This window comes from Aulonocara stuartgranti (assembly GCF_965226115.1).
Source record: "Aulonocara stuartgranti genome assembly, chromosome: 7".
NCBI classification, from domain to species: Eukaryota; Metazoa; Chordata; class Actinopteri; order Cichliformes; family Cichlidae; genus Aulonocara; species Aulonocara stuartgranti.
The window spans coordinates 5,215,631-5,237,709 of record NC_138945.1 but is presented as its reverse complement, the minus strand read 5'-3'; the positions used below and the strand labels follow the sequence as shown (position 1 = coordinate 5,237,709).

Here is a 22,079-nt window from a genome sequence, read left to right as displayed (position 1 = left end):
TTTTAAACAGTTAGCTTGAATAGAACTTAGGTGTACCTGGTATAGAATCGGATGTCAGTGTTGGAGCCAGCAAAACGCTGTAACCCAAATTCTCGCTGGACACGTATCTCCTGTATTTCCTTCCGCAGAGTCTCCACGTCTTTGAACAGGTCTTCTGCAGCTGATGCAGATATGTCCAATGCAGACGGCTCGGGGACTGAGCAGTAGTCATGATCTCTTGTAAGACGAACTAGTTCAGGGCGTCGCTCCGTTCTCTCCCAAACACTACGCCGCGGTGGTTCAACTTTATAGCCATTCCACTCAAAAAGTGTTGGTACAGCACCTTTAATAAGCCGCCTTCGACCATCGAGGGTTGTTGGCTCTATGAGTTGATCACTGGCAAAGTGTCTGCAGCAGAGCCTGGTGTGAGAGGTAATCGTGAAATGATCCCGGCGTATGTTTACCAGCCATTGTCTTCTCAAGTCGGAATGGGTCGGAAAGCCATGAAAACTTAGTATGCCGTTAAATTTGGCTGAAGCCGAACAAAATAAGACACAGCAATGCTCGGAGTATTTCTTCTCCTGTTTTTGAAAATGTTCTGTTTTAAATACTTTCCTTTTTATACTCATTCTGAAGGGACATTAGCATAGCTACCGACAGATAAACAAACATACCGGAAACGCCCAAGCGGTAGTATTTGGAAACGGAAATACGTCACATGCCCTAGTGCAAGTAGTCCATTCTACACTGCAATCATCGAGTCCATCCTCACCTCCTCCATCACCGTTTGGTACGCTGGAGCCACTATCAGTGACAAACAGAGACTGCAGCGTGTTGTGCGCTCTGCTGAGAAGGTGATTGGCTGCAGACTCCCATCTCTGCAGGACCTGTACACCTCCAGGACACTGCGGCGTGCAGCTCGGATCTCAGCTGACCCTTCTCACCCTGGACACAGTCTGTTTGACCTGCTCCCCTCAGGCAGGAGGCTCCGGTCCATTCGCACCAGAACCTCTCGCCATAAGAACAGTTTCTTCCCCTCTGCTGTTGGACACATGAACAATAAACGTACGACTGTTCCCACCACTAACACATGACCCTACGCTGTGTTCACTGCATCATTCCATGTTTGGCACTGATCACCACCTGCACTCATGTATATATCTTTCTACGTAGCACTTTTAATTCTTATTCTTATTTTTATTTTTTCATGTCTATTTAAGCGTAATTTATGACAGTATGTTTGCACTGAAGCACCGCAGCAATTTCCTAATGTTGTAAACCTGCTCAACATTTGGCAATAAAACCCTTTCTGATTCTCTGATTGTATTTTCATTTATACTATTATGTTTTACTGCAGGCAGAGGTTTTTCTGTGTGGAGTTTGCATGTTCTCCCCGTGTTTGTGTGGGTTCTCTCCAGGAACTCTGGCTTCCTCCCACAGTCCAAAGACATCCACTTAGTGGAGATAGGTTAACTGGAAACTCTAAATTGCCCATAGGTGTGAATGCGGGAGTGAATGTGAGCGCGAATGGTTGTCTATGTCTATGTGTTAGCCCTGCCTCTGTCCAGGGTGAACCCCACCTCTTACAGCTGGGATAGGCTCCAGCGCCCCCCGCGACCCTGAAAAGGATAAGCGGAAGCGAATGGATAGATGGATGTTTTACTGCATATTTATTGACAGCATTATTAATTGGCTTTGTTCACACTGTTGCAGAATTAACGCTGTTTTTTACTTATAACAAAAGAAGTTCAACTTTAAAAATAACATCTTAACCGGTAATAAGAGTCACCTGTAAGAAGTGCCATATCTAATCCCTGTCACCTCAAAAAAGAAAAAAAGTACTAACAAAGGGAGGAAAATGAATGTCTGGACTATATTCAAACAAATTATAGAATTCACGTGTCTGCAACACTGTGTGCTTCAGGTCCCAGAATAATACTGGGATTTTCATAAAACAGAGCACAAATGAACTGAACCGAGCTTCTTTTTCACAGAAGTGTGCACAGAGTGAGGGACTTTGCTCTATTGAATGTGTAACAAATAAAAGTGAAATGTCTGTAAATACAGCTATCAATTAATCTTATCTTCCTTCTTATTCCTATACAGTTTCTGACTGACTTGTCTTACAGAGTGAAATAGAAACAGAATGCAAACATGTAATAATGAGTTATTCTGTACTTGTTATTCTGTCATAATGAATCATTACACTGACTGACACATTTCATTAATGCTGGTGTCTTGACAGACAGAAATTACATGTTTGTGTTGCACAAAGGGCACTTTAAGAGCAATTTAAGAGCCTCAGACACTTAAATGGAGCCAGGATGCAATGCAATTAAGAGCTTAGTGCTGGTCTAAGAAAGGGCAGGTAAACTAACCCATGTTGGGAGACTTTAGTCGATCACATCTAGAAGTTTTGATGCGTCACTTCTGGTGGGAAATATCTGAATTAGTGAATTTTTGGAAATGATATCCAAATTCAAGAGTTTGATGAAAATAATTCATATTTTATTAAACTTTATAAAACAATCCACAATATTTTTTGAAGGAAAATGTCCTTCACTCAAATGTTTTCCCTCCACTCAAATGAAACATTCTTTGTCAATAAGCTTTTGATGAACTCGTGAAAATAAAATACAATTTTAAAAAGCCTTTGCAACACTTTCCAGCAAATTCATACATACAGACCAACAAGCTCAAGTAAAACAAATCAACATGTATTTCTCACTGTCCGTGCCGGAATACCGCCCGTAGAGATGCCAAAGCCAGAGGTGGGAAGTAACAAAGGGCAAATACTCCATTACTGTACTTAAGCAGAATTTCCAGGTATCTATACTTTACTTGAGCATTTCTTTTTCTGGCAACTTTTTACTTCCCACATTTCTGCACAAATATCTCTCGGCTACCTTCTACTCCATGTAACAGGAGAGGAACAAGACAGGTTGTATTTAAAGGTAAGGACTGCTCAAGAGCATTAAATAAACTGTAAAGTTAAATATTACACATCAGTTGCTCATTTTGTAAATCAGATATTTGATCTGTATGATATGCAGTTATGTTTTTTTTCCCTTTTGTTAAACACCCTGCAAAACAAACTGAGCTTTATAGTTGCTTGTGATATTCCGAGGTTGCAGGAAAACCGGTTCAGTGCTGAATAAACAGGTTAGTTTGCTGTGCTGTGGTGGGTGTACTATTTTTCTGTGTAGGTGGTTTATGATTACAGTAATTTGGTACATTATTTAGACACGAGTCTCTTGTGGAATTTTCCTTCAAAAAGTGCTACTTTTTAACTTTGTGTGTGTTATTATTATTACTATTATTTATGGTGTATCTATATTGAAGAAAATCATGAGATGACTGTTATTTAATGTTTGATTTGTAGTACAAAAAACATGGCATCCATCCATCTTCTTCCGCTTATCCAATTCAAGGTCACAGGTGGGAGGCTGAAGCCTGTCACAGGGTGAAAAGCGGAGTACAGGTCTGTCGGAGGGCTAACACAGAGACAGACAACCATTTGTTATCTAAAATCATGGGGAACATCGACTGTGTGGATCATTATTCATCCAACAATTAGCATATCTCTGTCATACTCTCTCTGTCGTACTTACAAAAAATACATATGAAGATCTAGTGCAAACCATCTATGCTGTCTTCAGTGTGCTGGTTCAGCGTATTCTTGAATCCTAGTCTGTACAATTGGCCTCCTCAACACAGCCTCTGATTGGCAGCTACAGGCTGACCTGGGTAAACGGCTAAAGTTCCCACAGTACATTGTAAAAACATCTCTCCAGACATGATCATTATGTCTGAGGCCTCAAAACATCTGATCATAAAGCAGTTAATGCAGTACTTTTGTTAAAAATGGGATTGTTTCTGTCGTGCATTTCAATGATTTTATAAAAGTCAAAAACGTCTTTCAGAAACACAATGAGCAAATTCAGACCTGTCTTCATTCTGGTATGATCTAGTGATTGGGGGGCCTTTCCTGCAGTCTGGGTGAAAGATGGGCTGATCCTATATACAGTATCCAGTATCGGTCCGATCCTGACCTAAATTACTGGATCAGATATCGGCGAGAAATAAAAAATCAATTAAATATCACAAAAGCGCCTCACAGAACGTCCGACATGGCGTAACCCAGCTAGTGACCTTAGCACGTCGGAGCAGCAGCTGTTGCGTGCGAGACCTGTCGGCGGACTGGAGTTGCTTCACAATGAAGGCATCTGGAGCCTTGCACAGGAAAAACGTTTCTCCCACAGAAAACGCTACATCCAGATGAACAGAATCAACTTTCAGAGATTTACTTACCTGGATGATAGAGCATGCATCAAGATGACCATACAATGGTTAGACTCACGTCTTGAAACTTGAAATGTCTGAAAATACAGCCGTTGATAAATCCATGTTAGTGTGTTAGATTAATGCCTGAATGTTGCAATGCGCCATTTAAAAAAAGAACAGATTTACACACATGGCACATTAACATAGTTACTGGGAAGGCTCATGATCTCATGCAGCAATATCCTAATGTTGTAAACCTGCTCAACATTTGGCAATAAAACCCATTCTGATTCTGATTCTGATTCTAAATAATGTCTTGTGTTGTTCTTCTGCACAGGGGCGCTACCAAGTTTGCTGACCACCCCAGTGGCCCCCTCCTTGACAAGACAGTCCTAGGTTGGCAAAAATGTTAATAAACGCGAGCACAAAAGAGAGGAAGGCACCCTAGTTGAAACATAAGCTTGTTATTTGTTCCTGCATTAAAGCATATTCTTAGCAGATCATCCAGCGACTGTGGTGTTGCAAGAATTTGCCCCACTTCATAAATCTTTTTTTTTTACCCTTGTGTTTCTTCTTCCTTTCTTTCTGTGTTTCTATTTTTCTCTTCTTACCCCCCTAATTCCAACGTGAACCGTAAAACCTTAGCCCTAGACCATGAGTAAAATTAAAGCTCTAAATCTTACAACATTTTTTACTCAAATCTTAAACTGGTGTGAATAAAATACCCAATAAATTATGCATATGCTATATTAAGGGAACATCAGTAAACTGCTCAAACAGAAAAAATGGGTAAAAGAAAAGACAGAAAGGAAATCCCTTGCATGGTATTTCCAAGTTTGTTTGTTTAGTTTTTTTTTGCTGTGTGTTAGGAAAGATTATTTCTGTTGCATTTACAGTCCAATGAGTATTAAAAAAGTAGTTTTATTGTATTCCAAAACTAAACAACTATTCCAGGTTCTTCCTTAGTTTCACTGAATATCGAGCTAACAAAGATGAGGAAGGATGACAAGATGATACTTATTAGTGACTCAGCCAGTGGATGGTACTACAATGCAAATTATCCTTTGATGAGAAAAGCTGCTTATCACCCCCTTAAAATGTGAAGTCAACAAGGTTCCTAACAATAGACTAAAATACACAGGAGTACTTGTCATTATTTATTGCTGCCAATAGTCAGGAACAGTTTCTGACTGATTCATCTTACAAAGTGAAATAGAAACAAAAAGCTCAGATATAGAATCACAGACAAGTCTTTCACACAGTATAGAAAGATATTTTACTGCAGTGGAAAAACCTTCCCAGATAACTAATAATAGCACACATTACTCTACAGTAAACCTCATTCTCTCACAGTGAGTCGCTGACATTTATTCTATACTAATAACTGCCTTGTGTTCAGTTGTTTCACTCTTCAGTATGGGAAGCATCATGCCCAAGGGCAGCCAGCAAACAAACCGCCAACGTTCTAATCAGTAGATAACATGCGCTATGTCCTGAGTAGGGTTGCCAACCGTCCCTTAAAAAACGGAATCGTCCCGTGTTTAGAAACAAAAGTACACGTCCCGTATTGAGCTAATAAGGGACGCACTTTGTCCCGTAATACAGTGAGAATCAAAAGTAGTCTATAAATGTTTATGGAATTAACGCTTTGTTTGAAAACATAATTCCCAGCCCCTCTTCTGCTTTGTGACCAATGAGCTGACAGCACACTTATTGGTCGAGGAAAGGTCGCTTACGGAGAAAATACCGGAAGACAACAGATGACCACAACAAGAAGCATGGCCAACAGGGAAACAAACGCCGACACTGCGGTGCAAGTCTCGGACGACAGTACACCTAAAGCTGGGCAGACACTGTGCGATTTTTTCAGTCACGTTATTCAGCTCCTGCTCAAACTGTACGGTTGACTCGCAGGGGTTAGAAGTTCATAAGTCACGATGCAGGTCTCACACTATACCGCCCGATGCTCTGATGCGACCTGAGTGCTCACACTGTGCCTCCATAAAATGAAGGTTATAACAGAAAATCTGTCGCTCTCCCTGTCTTTCACTCACACAGACACACCACCATCAACTTTGCTAAATTGCTAATGAAAAACATTGATCAGGCAGCTGTGATTGAGCAGCGATGTAAATCCAACTATTTTCACGGTTGTTGTGGTCGTGATAAATTTGTGATGCCACATCGAAAAGGCTCGGATGAGCTTTCCAAAGTTCTACAAGTTGTGCCTCCATCGCTTGTGTCCAGATCACAGGCTGCACAGCCGTGCTGCTCCGTCTTTTTCACCGACGTTTACGTGTTTGCGCGCGAGCAGTGTGAGCGGCTGTGGTGACACCCTCACGAGCGATTGATGATCGGGAGCTGGTCGTGAGGTGTTAATCGCTTCTCGTTACCCCACGTATACTACACGACGCATGATGAAGGCCAAAATCGGGCCGATCACCAAATCGGTCGCATGACTCAAAAATCGTCTCAAAATGGGCCAAAAATAGCACAGTGTAAGCCCAGCATTAGAGCAGCAATGTTTGTTCGCTCAGAGAAAGAAAAAAAAAACAAGGCTGCAAAAGTACAGGGAGGAATGGGAAAAGGAAAACACCTGGCTGGGAAAATGCACGATAACACCTTTAAAGCGCACTGCACTGTGTGCCGGCGCACTTTAACCATAGGCATGCTTCTAGTGGTGGGCACATGAAGAACATGAGGGGCGTGAAAGCTCGGGGAACCCTTAACCAATTTTTTGTCCACCAGGCCACGGCAGAAGCAGATATGGTATGTAAACACTGGTTTGTTTGTTTTTAAATCCTCTGGTTAAGGTTAATATGGGCATGTGCGGTGAACATCAGCTCTATGTGGCCAGAAGTGTAATAATATAATTTATTTTGTGTAATAAACAACTGCAAGGATAGATGATTACAACAAATAGATCACTATTACATAAAAGTAATACATTGATGAGTAATGATGCGTAATCATGGGAACAAGCGGGTTTACAAACAGGAGCAGCTGATTAGCATTAGAAAAGCTGAAATAATACCTCAACTGAAGCCAATTGTACTAAATGCACTATATGTGCACAGTCACAAGAATATTTTTCGTTCTATTGTTTTCTATTAATTTATATAATTTTAAGTTAAGCAGGACAGAGTTCTTTTAAAGAAAGGTTTACTTATATTCTCAAAAGTTAAGCATGACAGGCTTCTGTTTAAGAAAGAGACCTGTTTTATTGTGTTAATGTTGTCATTTTGAGCTAAAAATAAATGGCTAAATGATCATTTGTTTCCCATATGGTCATATCACAAAGAATATGAATGAATGAATGAATGTCTTTTATTCGAGCAACCAAATAATAAAGTTATTGTAATGTACAATTACACAAAAAAAGAAAAAACAAGTTTAGCTCGAAAAGGAGTGGGATGAAGACAAGCTTTTTAACTCCCACCCCTACAATCTTATCTGAGTTTTAAATTTTGTAGTTGCGCAGTACATTTAAATATTTGTGACATACAATTACGGTTATAAAATTATCGCATTGTCATAATTACAACATACAGTAGTGTAAATATTTAGCATCAATAATACAGTCTTTATTACCACCGCTGAATATCACAGTCATCACCATCATGGTCATTACATCCTCTCCGTATATTATTTATATTTTAGCTATGAAAATATCAATGAAGTTTGCTTCCATTGTATAGTTGTAACTTCATCAATTTTACTTTTAAGAATTAATTCTGGTCTACTGTTTCCTAATAATGGAGATAACAGTAATAACAACAGCGTAAGACAATATCAACAGTGTCCATTTCAACTCTACAAAATAATTGTTTATATAAGTATTTGTTGTTAACATTCTATATATAAACAAAGAAAAAAGAAAGAAATAATACAAAGAATATATTATTATTTACTATCATGGATAAACAATCACACACTCGATTCCTTATTGTACCTTGACAATATACATTTTTTGTACCTCGATTTAAACAGATGAATATTTGGACATTGCTTGAGCTCTACATCCATTCTGTTTTAAAGTTTCACTCCACACACAGACACACACAAACCTTTCCTGGTAGTTCTAACTATCTGCCTTTTAAAGTTACTACATCCCCTCAAATTGTAACCTCCTTCTTTATGTGTAAAGAGCTTTGGGATATTTTCTGGCAGTATACCCTTATTTGCCTTATATAGGAGTTGAGCAGTTGAGAATTCAACTAGATCAATCAATTTTAATAGTTTTGACTGCAAAAACAAAATATTAGTGTGACTATAATATCCTACCTTATACATTATTCTTATAGCACATTTTTGTAGTATAGCCAGGTGATGCAGAGAACTTTTGTAATTATTGCCCCACACCTCTACACAATAAGTCAAGTATGGTAGGGCTAGTACACAGTATAACAAAAACATTGCATGGCAGTTTAAGAAGAACTTGGCTCTATTTATGATTGAGATACTTTTGGACACTTTATTTTGTATATGTCTGATGTGTGATTTCCAGCATAATTTGCTATCAATCATTACTCCCAAGAATTTTATTTCTGATACTACATCTATGACTACACCATCTATTTTTATCACAGTATCTTCATTTACATTGTAATTCCCAAAGAACATTACCTTGGTTTTGCTCAAATTTATAGATAATTTGTTAACATCCATCCATATTTTTAATTTCCTTAACTCATTGTTAATGTTAAGTACTAGGTCACTATGGTCGTCGTTAGAATAAAAAATATTGGTGTCGTCAGCAAATATAACTAATTTTAATAACTTTGATACATTAAATATGTCGTTTATATAAAGATTAAATAGAGTTGGTCCCAGAACTGATCCTTGTGGCACTCCACAGCTAATGCCCAAATACCCCGATTCAAATTCGCCCATCTTCACATACTGCTGTCTCTCAGTCAAATAACTTTGGATCCATTTCAAGGCCACTCCCCTAATACCATATCTGTCTAATTTTTTAAATAATCTGCTATGATTAATCGTATCAAATGCTTTCTTCAAGTCAATAAATATCCCTGCTGCATGTCTTTTTCTATCCAGACTGTTGGTTATCTCTTCTATTGCATCAATGATAGCCATTGAAGTTGACCTTCCTGTCCTAAATCCGTACTGACTTTCATTGATTAGTTTATGTTTGTCAATAAATTTACCTAGTCTATTATTATAAAGTTTTTCTAATATTTTAGAAAACTGTGGGAGCAGGGACACTGGTCGATAGTTAGTGAAGATGTGTTTGTTTCCACTTTTATATATGGGTATAACTTTAGCTATTTTCATTTTCTTTGGGCATTTCCCCGTTTGAAATGATAAATTACATATATAAGCTAGAGGTCTGGCAATGCTATGTATGATTCGTTTAACTAATGTCATATCTATACCAAAACAATCAGTAGAGGTCTTGTTCTTACAGTTGTTAACTACATCTAAAATATCTAATTCAGTAACTCCCGACAAGAACATAGTCTTTGAATTTATTTCTATCAGTGACATTTCGCTGTGATTACTTTTTGGAATTGTTGTAGCCAGCTCCGGTCCCACATTTACAAAAAAGCTGTTAAAGCACTCCACCATCTCGTTTAGATTGTAATTGTCACTGTTATTATTAGTGAAATAATCTGGATATGAGCACTTTTTTGTGTTACCTTTAATAATAGTGTTAAGTATTCCCCATATCTCTTTAGTGTTGTTTTTATTTTTATGTATTAAATTAGTATAGTATAATTTCTTACTAGTTCTTAATATTTCCGTTAGTTTATTTTTATATTTTTTATATCTATACTCTGCTTCTTCAGTTCTAAAGAATTTTTCTTCTTACAGGCCTTGTGTAATCCTTTTGTTAACCACGGGCATTTAATATGCATCTGCTTAAATCAAATTCAAGTCAAATGGTTAAAAAATAATTTCACACACAAAAAAAAGAGCTACAAAATTCACCACACTGGGAAGGGTGAACTGGGTTGCCCGGCCCTGGCCACGAGGTGTCCCTTATTTATTTTTCAGGGAGTTGGCAACCCTAGTCCTGAGCTACAGCGCTTCAGCCACCCCTGATAATAGAAACATATTTATTCAATCCAAACCTTCTTTGTTTTGTCTTGAGTGATACTTTGTATCATTACTTTTGAGACTCTGAGAATGTAGGTTAAAAGTTGCTGAAATTCAGAATCAGTTAATGCAATACTTTTGTTAAACACCTTTATCTGAAAGTCTGTGTTTCAATCACAAGTGGATTCTTTAGTTTAAAATCCATAGTGATGGCGTACAGAAGTAAAATTACAATAATTATGTCACTGTCTAAACACTTGTGCATGTAACTGTATCCTACATATGTTAGAAACACCCACTTTGGACAACTTACTACAGATATACATAGATTTTACAGTATATGACAAGTACTGGCTTTCTAAGACAAGCATGCATATTCCTGTAACTCCATTAAATTTGTTTTTCTTTTTTCACGGTAAGGATTAATAGATGAGCCATATTTTGCTGTAGTGTGTGATACATATGAGGAAACATGACAAGTGACGCCAAAAGCAGCAAACCTGTCTACAGCAAAGTCTGTCATGATAAAGTGGCAAGTAGCGTTACTACTCCCTCTTGTGCTGACAAGTTGCAATAACACCAAAAACATGAAATGGCTCTAACACACCGGCCCCTAATTGTTCTTTGGCAGAGCACATAACAATTTCACATTTCACAAAAATAACAGAGCCATTACTTCAATAATTACAAAGGCATCAAATACTTAACGAAGAAAGAACGAAACCTTTTGCAAATTAATCATCGTAATTTGTATTGACTTCAAAAAGGTGGCGAATTTTGGTCAAGAGCCTTTCAACGATCCTTGTCTTAGTTTTTTAGACCCCAGATCAAACGAGTCCTCCTTTGTCAGGATACACCTCAAGCACTTTTCAAAGGAATGTGGGGACAACGTGGTGCTTTGGGATGAACTACGCAACATCGTCTCCAGATGAAAGGCTTTTTCTTTCTTTGTTCCATTCTTGCCTTTCTTGCAACAATGGCAAATATTCTCAAGTCCATCTTTTCCAGAAGAGATGGCCCAATTATTGAATTTGTTTCCATCTTCTTAGATATTGCTCAATCCTTTTGAAAACTCCTGGTGGGAGAACTGGTTTTCCTTTCAGTAAAAGAATGATTTGGCGTAAGTGGGATATTTGTTGCGATCATCAATTAATGTAATGGGACGGTCATTCAAAATGTTTTCGCGCAATATAGTGCGTAGCCCTTTGTCGTCGTTGCATTGTCTCACTCACAGCATGACTATTTTCTTCAACCCATTTAATTAGAGCAGGTAGGCATCCATGTCAGTCAAGTCGAGCAGCCACCTCTACTTTTTCTGGTATACCGAAAAAGTAAATTGGGTGGTTGTTACATTAAAAAAGTCTAACTTGTAATTTGAACGCAATAATTTCGTGTTTCTATGAACGTAATTAAATCATGAAGGATCTGTACGAAATTCAACAACTTAATTTGTTCTTGTTGAGATGACATGATACAGTCTAGTAAGAGTGGTTAGTTGCTGAACTCATAAAATTCACAAGATCGAACGAGATCTCAAACTGCAGGAAAATCACTGGAGTTAAAAGAGGCAGACAACTACACACACACCAGGCGTATGCTATTGCTATTTATTGTGGATTAACCTGTCAAGGACAAAAACAAAAAAAAATCTGCATCAAATACAGGAAATCATAGCTTTCCTGTGTTTCCTAGATTGTTGGCATGGTGGTTAGTGCTGTTGCTTCACAGTAAGAAGGTCCTGGGTTCAAATCTACATTCTGGCTAGTTTGCAGTGGTTTCTCTCTGGGTATTCTGGTTTCCTCCCACAATTAAAAGTCATGCAGTTATTAGGGTTAACTGGTGATTCTAAATTACCTGTGAATGTAAGTGCAAATGGTTGTTTGTTTCTATGTGATAGACTGGTGAGCTATCCAGGGTGTACCCTGCCTTGTAACCTATCGCTTCAGGGTTATTTCCCAGCCCCCCTGCAACCAGGATAAAGATAGAAGGATAGTTGTTGAAGACCCATTCAATTTTTATGGTAACCAGGATCTACACTTTGTTGAACATTATGTAATATGAAGACAACATGTAGTATTTAAGTGACCAAGTAGTATTGGGGTAAAAGTTATTGAATACTGTTGAAATAAAATGACAAAATTGTGAAGGATTAAAATATTCCAAGAGCTCAACTTACTTCATCTAAACATGTTTCAATCGCGTTTTATGAACACAAAATGCACAGGTTTATTGAATATGAAAAAGTTGTGTTGATTTAACTCAGTTGTTTAAGTTTCTCCCAAAGCAAAACATTTGTGTGCAACCAATGTCCACTATTGAATCAAGGCAATCCAACATGGCCTTTTTTTCAGTGTACTGTGAGCTTCATGAACTACCTGTCCATTTAAGTCTCTCTGAAATGGAGAGTGCTGTGATCTTATGTGTGTGTATTTAAAACCTCAACTCTGCTGATACAAAAGAGACCCAAACCAGTGCAAAAGAGATTCAAAACCAGTGTTTTAATGAGTAGAATAAGCCATTTAAAGTTTCCATTGATTGAATAAACCTCAAATTTGAGTGCTTATCATGTAAAATATTGCAAAATATAGCAAATTTCCAAAAATGTACAAGTGAAGATATTGTTTTATTCAGAACACTCAGTCATTTAGGAAAACCAAAACTCTCACAAAGTTGTGACTGAAGTCCATCTTTAGTGTAAGTGTTTGGCAATTTTTCATGTGCTCAAAAAAATCACTATCAACATTTTCCCAGATATCACCCTAAACACAATTAATAGTAGTTAATTTACCCACTTTCTCTTACTCTGAAGAGATAAATCAACATGATTTAACATTTGCTACTCATTCAAGTCATTTCAACGTCAAGCCTAAATGTACCATCACAGATTAAATGTTCTATGATGTTTATATGTGATGTTATTCTGTCTGTGCAGACAGCAAGAGATATTTGATTTTCATTAATTTCTCAGAGTTGGTTGCTGTATTAAAAGATGTATAACTGTGAACTTGACTCATTTGTTTTCAGACTGATATCAGATGAGCAACATTTATGGCAGGTTGGTTGGTGTACTTTACAATCTCTTTTTGCAGCAATGAATAAATAAATAACTATAAGTTTTGTCTACTTATAGAGACACTTCAGGAAAAGTCATGTGATCGTGGCACGCAAACACTAAATGTACATTAACAGAATACTGTGCTGCCTTTTCACATTTCAGTCTTCTTACAGTGTCCGTGCTTTAAAAATGGACATTATGACAGTGTTCTCTGTTTTTAATAGTCGTACCCTAATGTAGTTTTTTGTGCGGTCCATCTGTCAGAAAGTCTTTGTCATTCTTGTTGTAACTGTTGTCCATGTGCTGTGTTTTATCAGGTGACCAGCTGAGCTGTTCTTGTGGTACCAGCAGATCTACGTAGAGATTCTTCTGCTCTATTTCACTGTTTACCATCGTGTACCCGAGATAAGACATGGCCTCTTCACACACTTCCTGTACTCGTTTGACCGTGTTGTGTGGCAGCATGGTGCGCCAAGCCTGAGAGATGTCAGTGGCGCTTCGCGATGTGATGTCAAAAGCCTCTTTAATGGAGCCTTTGCCTTTTCCGTGGGTCACCTGGTAGATCCATGTGGCCAGCTGTGTGGTCATCTCCAGACCTACAAACTGATACAAGGATTTGATCTCCTTGACTGGGTTGCGCGTCACATCCTCGTAGCGAACCAGTTTGTAGCGGCCTTTTAGAAACGGAGGAGGCTTCAGGACCGCCCTCTTATTGATACGCAAGTGGCTTCGACAGATCTCCTGCATGACCTGATACTGTACCTCTGCTTCATTGATGGGTTTCTGCTCCAAGACGATCGCGTTATCACTCGCTAAGTATTCAGCTACCTTTTCCTTAGACCGCATCACTCCCCGTGGGTCTCGGACCAGGTGGATGATGCGGAGATTTAAGTTTGGGTCCAGCAATAGTGGGTAGAGGGATTCTAGCTCAAAGATGCGCACTTCCTTGTACACCACATGAGAGTAAAAGCCACACACCTGCTCTACAATCTTCAGGTCCCGAGGTTTACAATTCTGTTGGCAGTGTGTCTTGTTGCTGAGCTGATTACGTGGCATGAGAGGACAGACCGGGGGTGAGCACAGAGCTCGACTGTGACTCCACATAAACAACTCTTTCTGGTTCTCTGGAAGGTAGGACTCCATCACTGAGAAGTCACACTGGAACAGGCTCCGTAAGAGATCCCTCAAGGCCATTCGAAGTGCCCGTGCACCATTTTGCCTCAGCTGGGTCCACACATGCCAGCCAGGCTCCATAAGATAGAAGACAGACGGGTGCTGACTGAATACCTGGCCCAGGAAGGATGAGCCTGATCTCCATGATGACAACAATAGAACGTGGACTTTGTCATTGGAGGGTTGTGGGTCATAGAGGCTGAGCTGCATGTACCAGCCGCTGACCAGCAACAATGCTGCCCCACATAGGATCACTTGGAACTTCATGGTGTTGTGGTTCACTCTGTAGTGCAACATTATGGCTGTGAGCTGCTGTCCAGTCAGTGGTGCTTTGTGCGAATTCTTCTCTCTTCAATCTTGTCTTAAGCCGTGTCTCTTTTGCTGCATAAAAAATACACAAATAATATTAATTATTTTTTATAAAATACCAATTTGTTTGCAAATCCTGTCTTTGCTGGAAAACCTGGCATGCCACTGGTTGTGAACCACCTTCTTAAACATTTTAAATCACATGATACAATTTTGTATATGGTGGAGAAACTAAACCGAAACGGCAAACATTAACCAGTGATACTTTTTGTAAGGGTCATTTCATCAGCACAGAATTTTAGCTTAAAAAATCTTGCATACTCCTTCTGTTTCCCTTGTTTGTCTCTCACTGTGTGTGTGTGTGTGTGTGTGTGTGTGTGTGTGTGTGTGTGTGTGTGTGTGTGTGTGCGGTTTTACCACAAAGGTCTGCTACCCAGTACCCAGTTGGAATTAAAGGTTATCCAGTATTCTGGGCTGTAGAATCTACCGTAGCATCGCAGAACAGAGCGTGTCCACAGTCCTTTGAGTATCCCAGGGGAGCTCTCCTCTCCTTCTCCGCTTCCTCTGTCAAATGCTGCTGCTCGGATAATTATTTTCTTTAGTCCCCGGGCGTGTAAAAAGCGGAGATTTTGGGCGGAGTCTTGCATGCACAGAGTTGACGGTGTGGCAGGGGACTGCCACAGCCGATGCTATCGTCACCTTCCGGCATAACAGGTCAGCTGGGGGATGTTCGAAAGCTGGAACAGAACTGTTAAAAAGCCGTAATTTACATTTACCCAACTGCCGACATCGTTTAAGACATTTGCTCTTTATGTGTTAATTATCTTGTGGTTCTGTCTGTGTTTTATATCTTCTGGTGTGCCAAAATATGATCATCTGCCAAACAGTAATTTCGGATGTTCCCAAAAAGCGATTGCCCGTACCTGTAAAATACTTATTTGTTGAATTATAATATATGAAAAGTGTCTAATGCCTCACTCACGAATGGTATCAATTCATCTTGAGCTACAAACAACATTCTGGCTGCATCAGTTTTTAACAATGCAACTTTTATATATGCTCAAGAGTTAAAAAGATATTTTAACTGGCCTAAAGGGCTGGATTGATTAAATTGTAGGTACAATATCATAAAGATAGCCTACAAGTCATAAAGATAAAGAACAGGTAATGTCTTTAATTTATATATAACCTTGTGAATCCTGTTCGTTATTTAACAATATGAGTAAGACATTACACACACACACACACACACACACACGCACGCAAAACAAGACATTGGACATGCAAACGTAGCAGCCACGATAACACAAAAAAACAAATATATATATATATATATATATATATATATATATATATATATATATATATATATATATATATATATATATATTTATATTTTCCTCCCCCCCCCCCCCCCCCCCCCATTTCTTTGTACTTTCACGTCCATTCCGAGAATTCTGGCAATTTCCCTTAAGGAACTCGGTGACATTTGTGAGTTCTTATAAGCGATGATTATTATTTTCTCCGAGGTCTGCAGCAGATCTTATGAACTAGACCAGCAAAAATGCCACTTACTGCCGTTGGGGGTGAGTGGATGAAAACAGGACAAAGATACGGTGAAAGAGAGGCAGAGGTGAATAACCAATGATTAAATGCGTAAAGAGAGGCGTAAAAACACGCAGCGAGTGAAAAAGGTGAGTGAAGAAACAATGCGTCATGGAAATCCCCCAGCATTGCAGAGTAAATAGAATAGAATAGAATGCTTTTTATTGTCACTATAAACATATACAATGGTATACCCGTACCTGTAAACGTGGTATACCCGTACCGCAGACATGTTAGAAAGAAAGAAGAGTGAAGTCCATAGTTATGCAGCACTATATACAGATGAACAGTATTCAAAAATAACAAATATTCAAACATCGGGAAAAAAGTGTTATATATTTACCATTAATTAAGTATTGCACAGTAGTTATGGTAGTTTAGTGTGTGTATAGAGGGAGGTCCTTGGATTGGGTGAAGCAGGTTGAACAGGTCAACACCAGGGTGGGAGCTGTCCTTGATAGTGTTTGTTGCTCTGCTGAGGCAGCAGGATTAACACGTAAAGCTGCTGGACCAGACAACATCCCAGGCAGAGTGCTCAGAGAATGTGCTGATCAGCTGGCAAATGTTCTCACCGACATCTTCAACATCTCTCTGAGCAGTGCCGTTGTCCCCACGTGCTTCAAGGCCACCACCATCGTCCCCGTGCCCAAGAAGTCTTCTGTGTCCTGTCTCAATGACTACCGCCCTATCGCACTTACACCCACCATCATGAAGTGCTTCGAACGGCTCGTCATGAGACACATCAAGACCCTGCTGCCCCCCTCACTGGACCCAATGCAATTTGCATACCGCCATAACCGCTCAACGGACGACGCCATCTCCACTGCACTCCATCTTGCCCTGACACACTTGGACAAGAAGGACTCACACGTCCGAATGCTGTACATAGATTTCAGGTCAGCATTTAACACGATCATCCCCCAACAACTGATCGGAAAGCTGAGCCTGTTAGGCCTGAACACCTCCCTCTGCAACTGGATCCTGGACTTTCTGACCGGAAGGCCTCAGTCAGTACGGATCGGGAACTGCACCTCCAGCACCACCACACTGAGCACTGGGGCCCCACAAGGCTGTGTGCTCAGTCCTCTGCTGTTCACACTGCTGACTCATGACTGTGTAGCAACACACAGTTCAAATCACATCATTAAATTCGCTGATGACACTACCGTGGTGGGTCTCATTAGCAAGAACGACGAGTCAGCGTACAGAGAGGAAGTGCAGAGACTAACGGACTGGTGTAAGGACAACAACCTGTCTCTGAATGTTGACAAGACAAAAGAGATGGTTGTTGACTTTAGGAGGACACGAGGCGACCACTCACCGCTGAGCATCAACGGCTCCTCTGTGGAGATCGTTGACAGCACCAAATTCCTGGGCGTACACCTGGAGAAGGACCTCGGCTGGTCCCTCAACACCAGCTCCCTGCACAAGAAAGCCCAACAGCGTCTCTTCTTTCTGAGAAGACTGAGAAAGGCTCGGCTTCCACCACCGATCCTGACCACCTTCTATAGAGGAACTATTGAGAGCATCCTGAGCGGCTGCATCACTGTCTGGTTTGGGAGCTGTGCCATATCAGACCGCAAGACCCTACAGCGGATATTGGGAACAGCAGAGAAGATCATCGGGGTCTCTCTACCCTCTATTGAGGACATCTACACCACACGCTGCATTCGCAAAGCCACCAGCATTGTGATCGGACACACCCCTCTCACACACTCTTTACACTCCTGCCATCTGGAAAAAGGTACCGAAGCATTCGGGCACGCACATCCAGACTGTGCAACAGCTTTTTTCCACAAGCCATCCGTCTCCTCAGCAAAAAGGGACTGACTGATAAACACGCACACACACACATACACTAACATTATCACTCAGCTTAACTCAAATACCTCAAAACATTGAGACTGGACTGACTAACCAACACAAAGCGCAAACACACTGACCTACACCACCAAACCATCGCACACACCAACCTGTAAATGCTCTTTTGCACAATATTATTACTAGATATATTATATATTATTATTTTTTTTTTGCACTAACTTGTCTTGTAGCACCTTGGTTCCTGGAGGAACGTTGTTTCGCCTCACTGTGTATTTTTAAACTGTATATGGTTGAAGTGACAATAAAGTTGAACTTGAACTTGAACTTGAACTTGAACAACTGTCCATCAGGGAGGGGACAGGACAGCCCATGATGCCAAGGAAGGATTGAGGGCCACCTGATCCAGCCTTAACTCTAAGCTTTATTAAAAGAGAAGTTTTAAGCCTAATCTTAAAAGTAGAGCGGCTGTCTGTCTACCAAATCCAAATGTTTTATCATTGAAACTTTTGCTCGTCTTTGGGAACCTGTGACGAATGGCTTCACTCCTTCATGTTTTCAGAGCAACATCTCGCACACACAGACACACTAAAACACACTCACATGCAGTCATTGAATGTATTTACTGTCTTGCTTTCCATACAGTAACTTCATGATTGACTGCATAGGGAACATCAGTAAATTGCACAGAAACATATAGTCCCATGAATGTGGGTATTAGGGAAATTCTTTTATTATATTGCAAAACGAAACACATATTCCAGGTTCTCTCTTAGTGGATACAGCTTTGTAGACTGGATATTCAGAGAAAGCATGAAAATAAGAATACGATATGTTTATTAGTGACTCAAGCAAACCATGGCATCCCAGTGATATCCTCTGTTAAGAAAACCTCATCATCCTCTTACAGTGTGACGCTGTCAAGGTTCTTAAAAACAGACAGGGATCCATTTCAATATTTATTGCTGTCATTAGGCCTATACAATTTTTGATTGACTCATTTTACAAAGTGAAATAGTAGTAGCAATAGTAGCTAGCACACTTCATTCTCTCACAGTGTGTCATTACAGTGAATGACACATTTATTCTATGCCAGTGTTTCTACTTCCAGGAATTGTCTGTTTGTGTTCAATTGTTTTACTCTTAAAAGGATCTTGCTCAATGATATTTGGCATATAGATCAAAGCAGCTAACGGATCAAACTGCCAACGTTCCAGTCAGTAGATTACCTTCTCTACCTCCTGAGCTAAAGCCACCCCACGTAACAGGAGCACATAACATATGTACAAACACTTTTTTCCCTTCTTTGTTGTGCCTTAAATCATAGTTTGTACGATTACTTTTGAGTGGAAACTGACTTCAATAACATATCGTTTGATTTCAAATTCACAGTGATGGTGTACGAAGTAAAGTCACAACTTCATGTCACTTTCCAAACATTTACGGATGTAAATGTATCCGACATATGCTGGAAACCGCTGCTTTGGACACCTTACTACTTTTTATTGATTTTACAGTTAAGGACAAGTACTGGCTTTCTTAAACACACTGAACAAGTAAGAGCTAATAGCAGAAAACCTGTCTACAGAAGACACCTAGTAGTCTTTAAGTCCTTAAGACACAGGGGGAAGAAATCTAGATGCCAGACCTGAGTGATGTGTCTGGCCCTTCGGTTGATTCATCTACTTTTCACTGACGCATCATCAGAAATGATTTCACTCGAACGGTCACTGTGTGGAACAGGGACGAAAGGCTGAGGGATGCCAAAAGAACTGGACTCAAAAATCAGTGACAACAGGTCTGATGGAGTGATGCATCCAAATGTGAAATTTCTGATTGAAATAGTTGTCAATATGCATGGAGGAAGTTGAGAAAGGTACAGCAGTGAGTACAACAGCCATACAGTTCTGTCATACAGTCTGATCACGAAAACGTAAATACCCACATCAAGGCTTACTGCAGTAAGAACCAAGGTCAGGTTAACTATTAATTTAACAATATCTAGTGCATCTGCAGCAGTCGTGATAGCATGACACAGTGGGACACTGATTCTTAGAGCGCGTAAGTCTGTCGAAATCAGAGTTTGGGAAATATCCATCATACGTGTGTGCAGCTACAAAGAAGTCATTCATCAGGTTTTGCAGTTACCGTTAAAGCATGAGCTCACATCGAAATTGCAAAACAACTGGAAAGACTGTCCAAGTTTGTGGTACGTCACCAAACAAGAGCATGTAGCAGAACAAGCTGCGTGTCACTGTAAGAGAGGATTTGACAGGTTTTTCATTGTTTTTGCAACCCGCACACACTTAAACACTCAACACCCCTGACTTTCTGAAGCTTCCCATTATACCGGTTATACTTTCTGTAACAACATTTAATGTGCTGTCTTTTATCAAGAGGGATGATTGGTGGAAGACAATGCATGTTTTGATAATCACTTAATTATTTCAGCTATTTTACAAGCAGATATGCTGACTTATCAACATCTGCTTTTCTTTGTCTGATATGACAAAGGTCTAGGTAGTCTAGGTATCATTCTGCAAAAGACCAAATAATTAAAATAATAAAAAATAATAATTATAGGCAGTTTGGCGATTATTAGAAATACTTATCTGCAACCACAGTGCTGTTATCCTCCAATGATTTCAAAGGGCAGCAAAGTTGATTCTCAGAATCAGAGAGTCATCTGAGTCAATTAATATTTTAAGTGACTTGGCATTGTTAAGCTCGTTTTCTGAAAGATTATGTCATAATTGTCCTGAAATTTGCTGTCCAAAGTCCAAAATTTCTGCTGGTGTCTGTTTGTGGTGAGCATCAGATCAAAGTTAAGAATTATAAATTGTAATTATAATTAGCTTCTAGTGCACTTTCAGGCCCGTGAGACTCATTTAGACTCTCGGACACTAAGCCATGGCTCTTTGCGAAGTGCACACATTTCTGCATATCTGCCATTCAAAGACACTTTTTATAGAGTTTATTTTATGTAATATTCAATACTGAACTGTATGTGGGAGCCGAATCTTCAGCCCTGCTGAGAATCCATGTGGGACTTTACTTCCATGGGCATATCATGCAGGCCAGTTACATGCAAATACCAAAGGGTCATTTATAGCTGACATATGAAATTATCTTGCAGACCAGTTATATATAACAGAATAGTAACTGCTCAGCTGGGGTTCCAAGCAATTCAAGCAGGTACTAAAATATGACATCATACCCAGAGTGCGTGCCACCAATTGGCTGGTCAGTGGTATCACTCAGTGGGTTATTCACAAAAATCAAAGCTGCTATTTCTGAAATCCAGCAACGAGGAAAATGGCTACAAAAACAATGCTCTGTTCATCCAGTCTCACAAAAAACCACAGACTGAGCAACAGTTACATCGTTGCCTCGACATCCACCTTTGTTGTAGCATTCATGTCACATACTAATTATGTCACAGGACCCTCGTCAGCATTGCTATGACGAAGACCACACACATTAGGTAGCACTCGATTGTAATGGAAAACAAATGGATCCGAGTCAAGTCGTGGTGGGTCAATCCAAGTAGGTACTAATGGAAAAGGAGCTTAATGGTATTGCGGGCCAGAAGTTTGACGCCCCTGGTACGGATGCTTGATGTAAGATTTCAGGCTATAGGACAATGAAAACTGTTTTGTAAGGACATTGTGTTATCAAGTTGTGAAATGAAAGTGTGAAGTGTTGCCCTGATGGTAGGGTATGGAAACAAATTTCAAAATCCATTCAATAGTTCGTGGACAGCATCAGCAGGATCAACGAAGCTGGAACCATT

General features: G+C 39.7%; 1 protein-coding gene across 3 annotated transcripts; it reads right to left on the bottom strand.

The window, feature by feature from the left end:
- Positions 1-12,822: 12,822 nt before the first annotated feature.
- Positions 12,823-15,486, bottom strand: LOC309711762 (carbohydrate sulfotransferase 6-like). 3 transcript variants are annotated; one of them, XM_082542221.1, is made up of 2 exons: positions 15,278-15,486; positions 12,823-14,932 (listed from the first exon to the last, which is right to left on the bottom strand). In XM_082542221.1, exon 2 carries the CDS (start codon positions 14,846-14,848, stop codon positions 13,610-13,612), a length of 1,239 nt encoding a protein of 412 aa, XP_082398347.1. In that variant the 5' UTR covers positions 14,849-14,932; positions 15,278-15,486; the 3' UTR covers positions 12,823-13,609. The 3 variants fall into 3 exon arrangements, with proteins under 3 accessions (XP_082398347.1, XP_082398348.1, XP_082398349.1); XM_082542222.1 differs by having other exon boundaries at positions 15,301-15,486; XM_082542223.1 differs by having other exon boundaries at positions 15,348-15,486.
- Between the last annotated feature and the right edge of the window lie 6,593 nt (positions 15,487-22,079).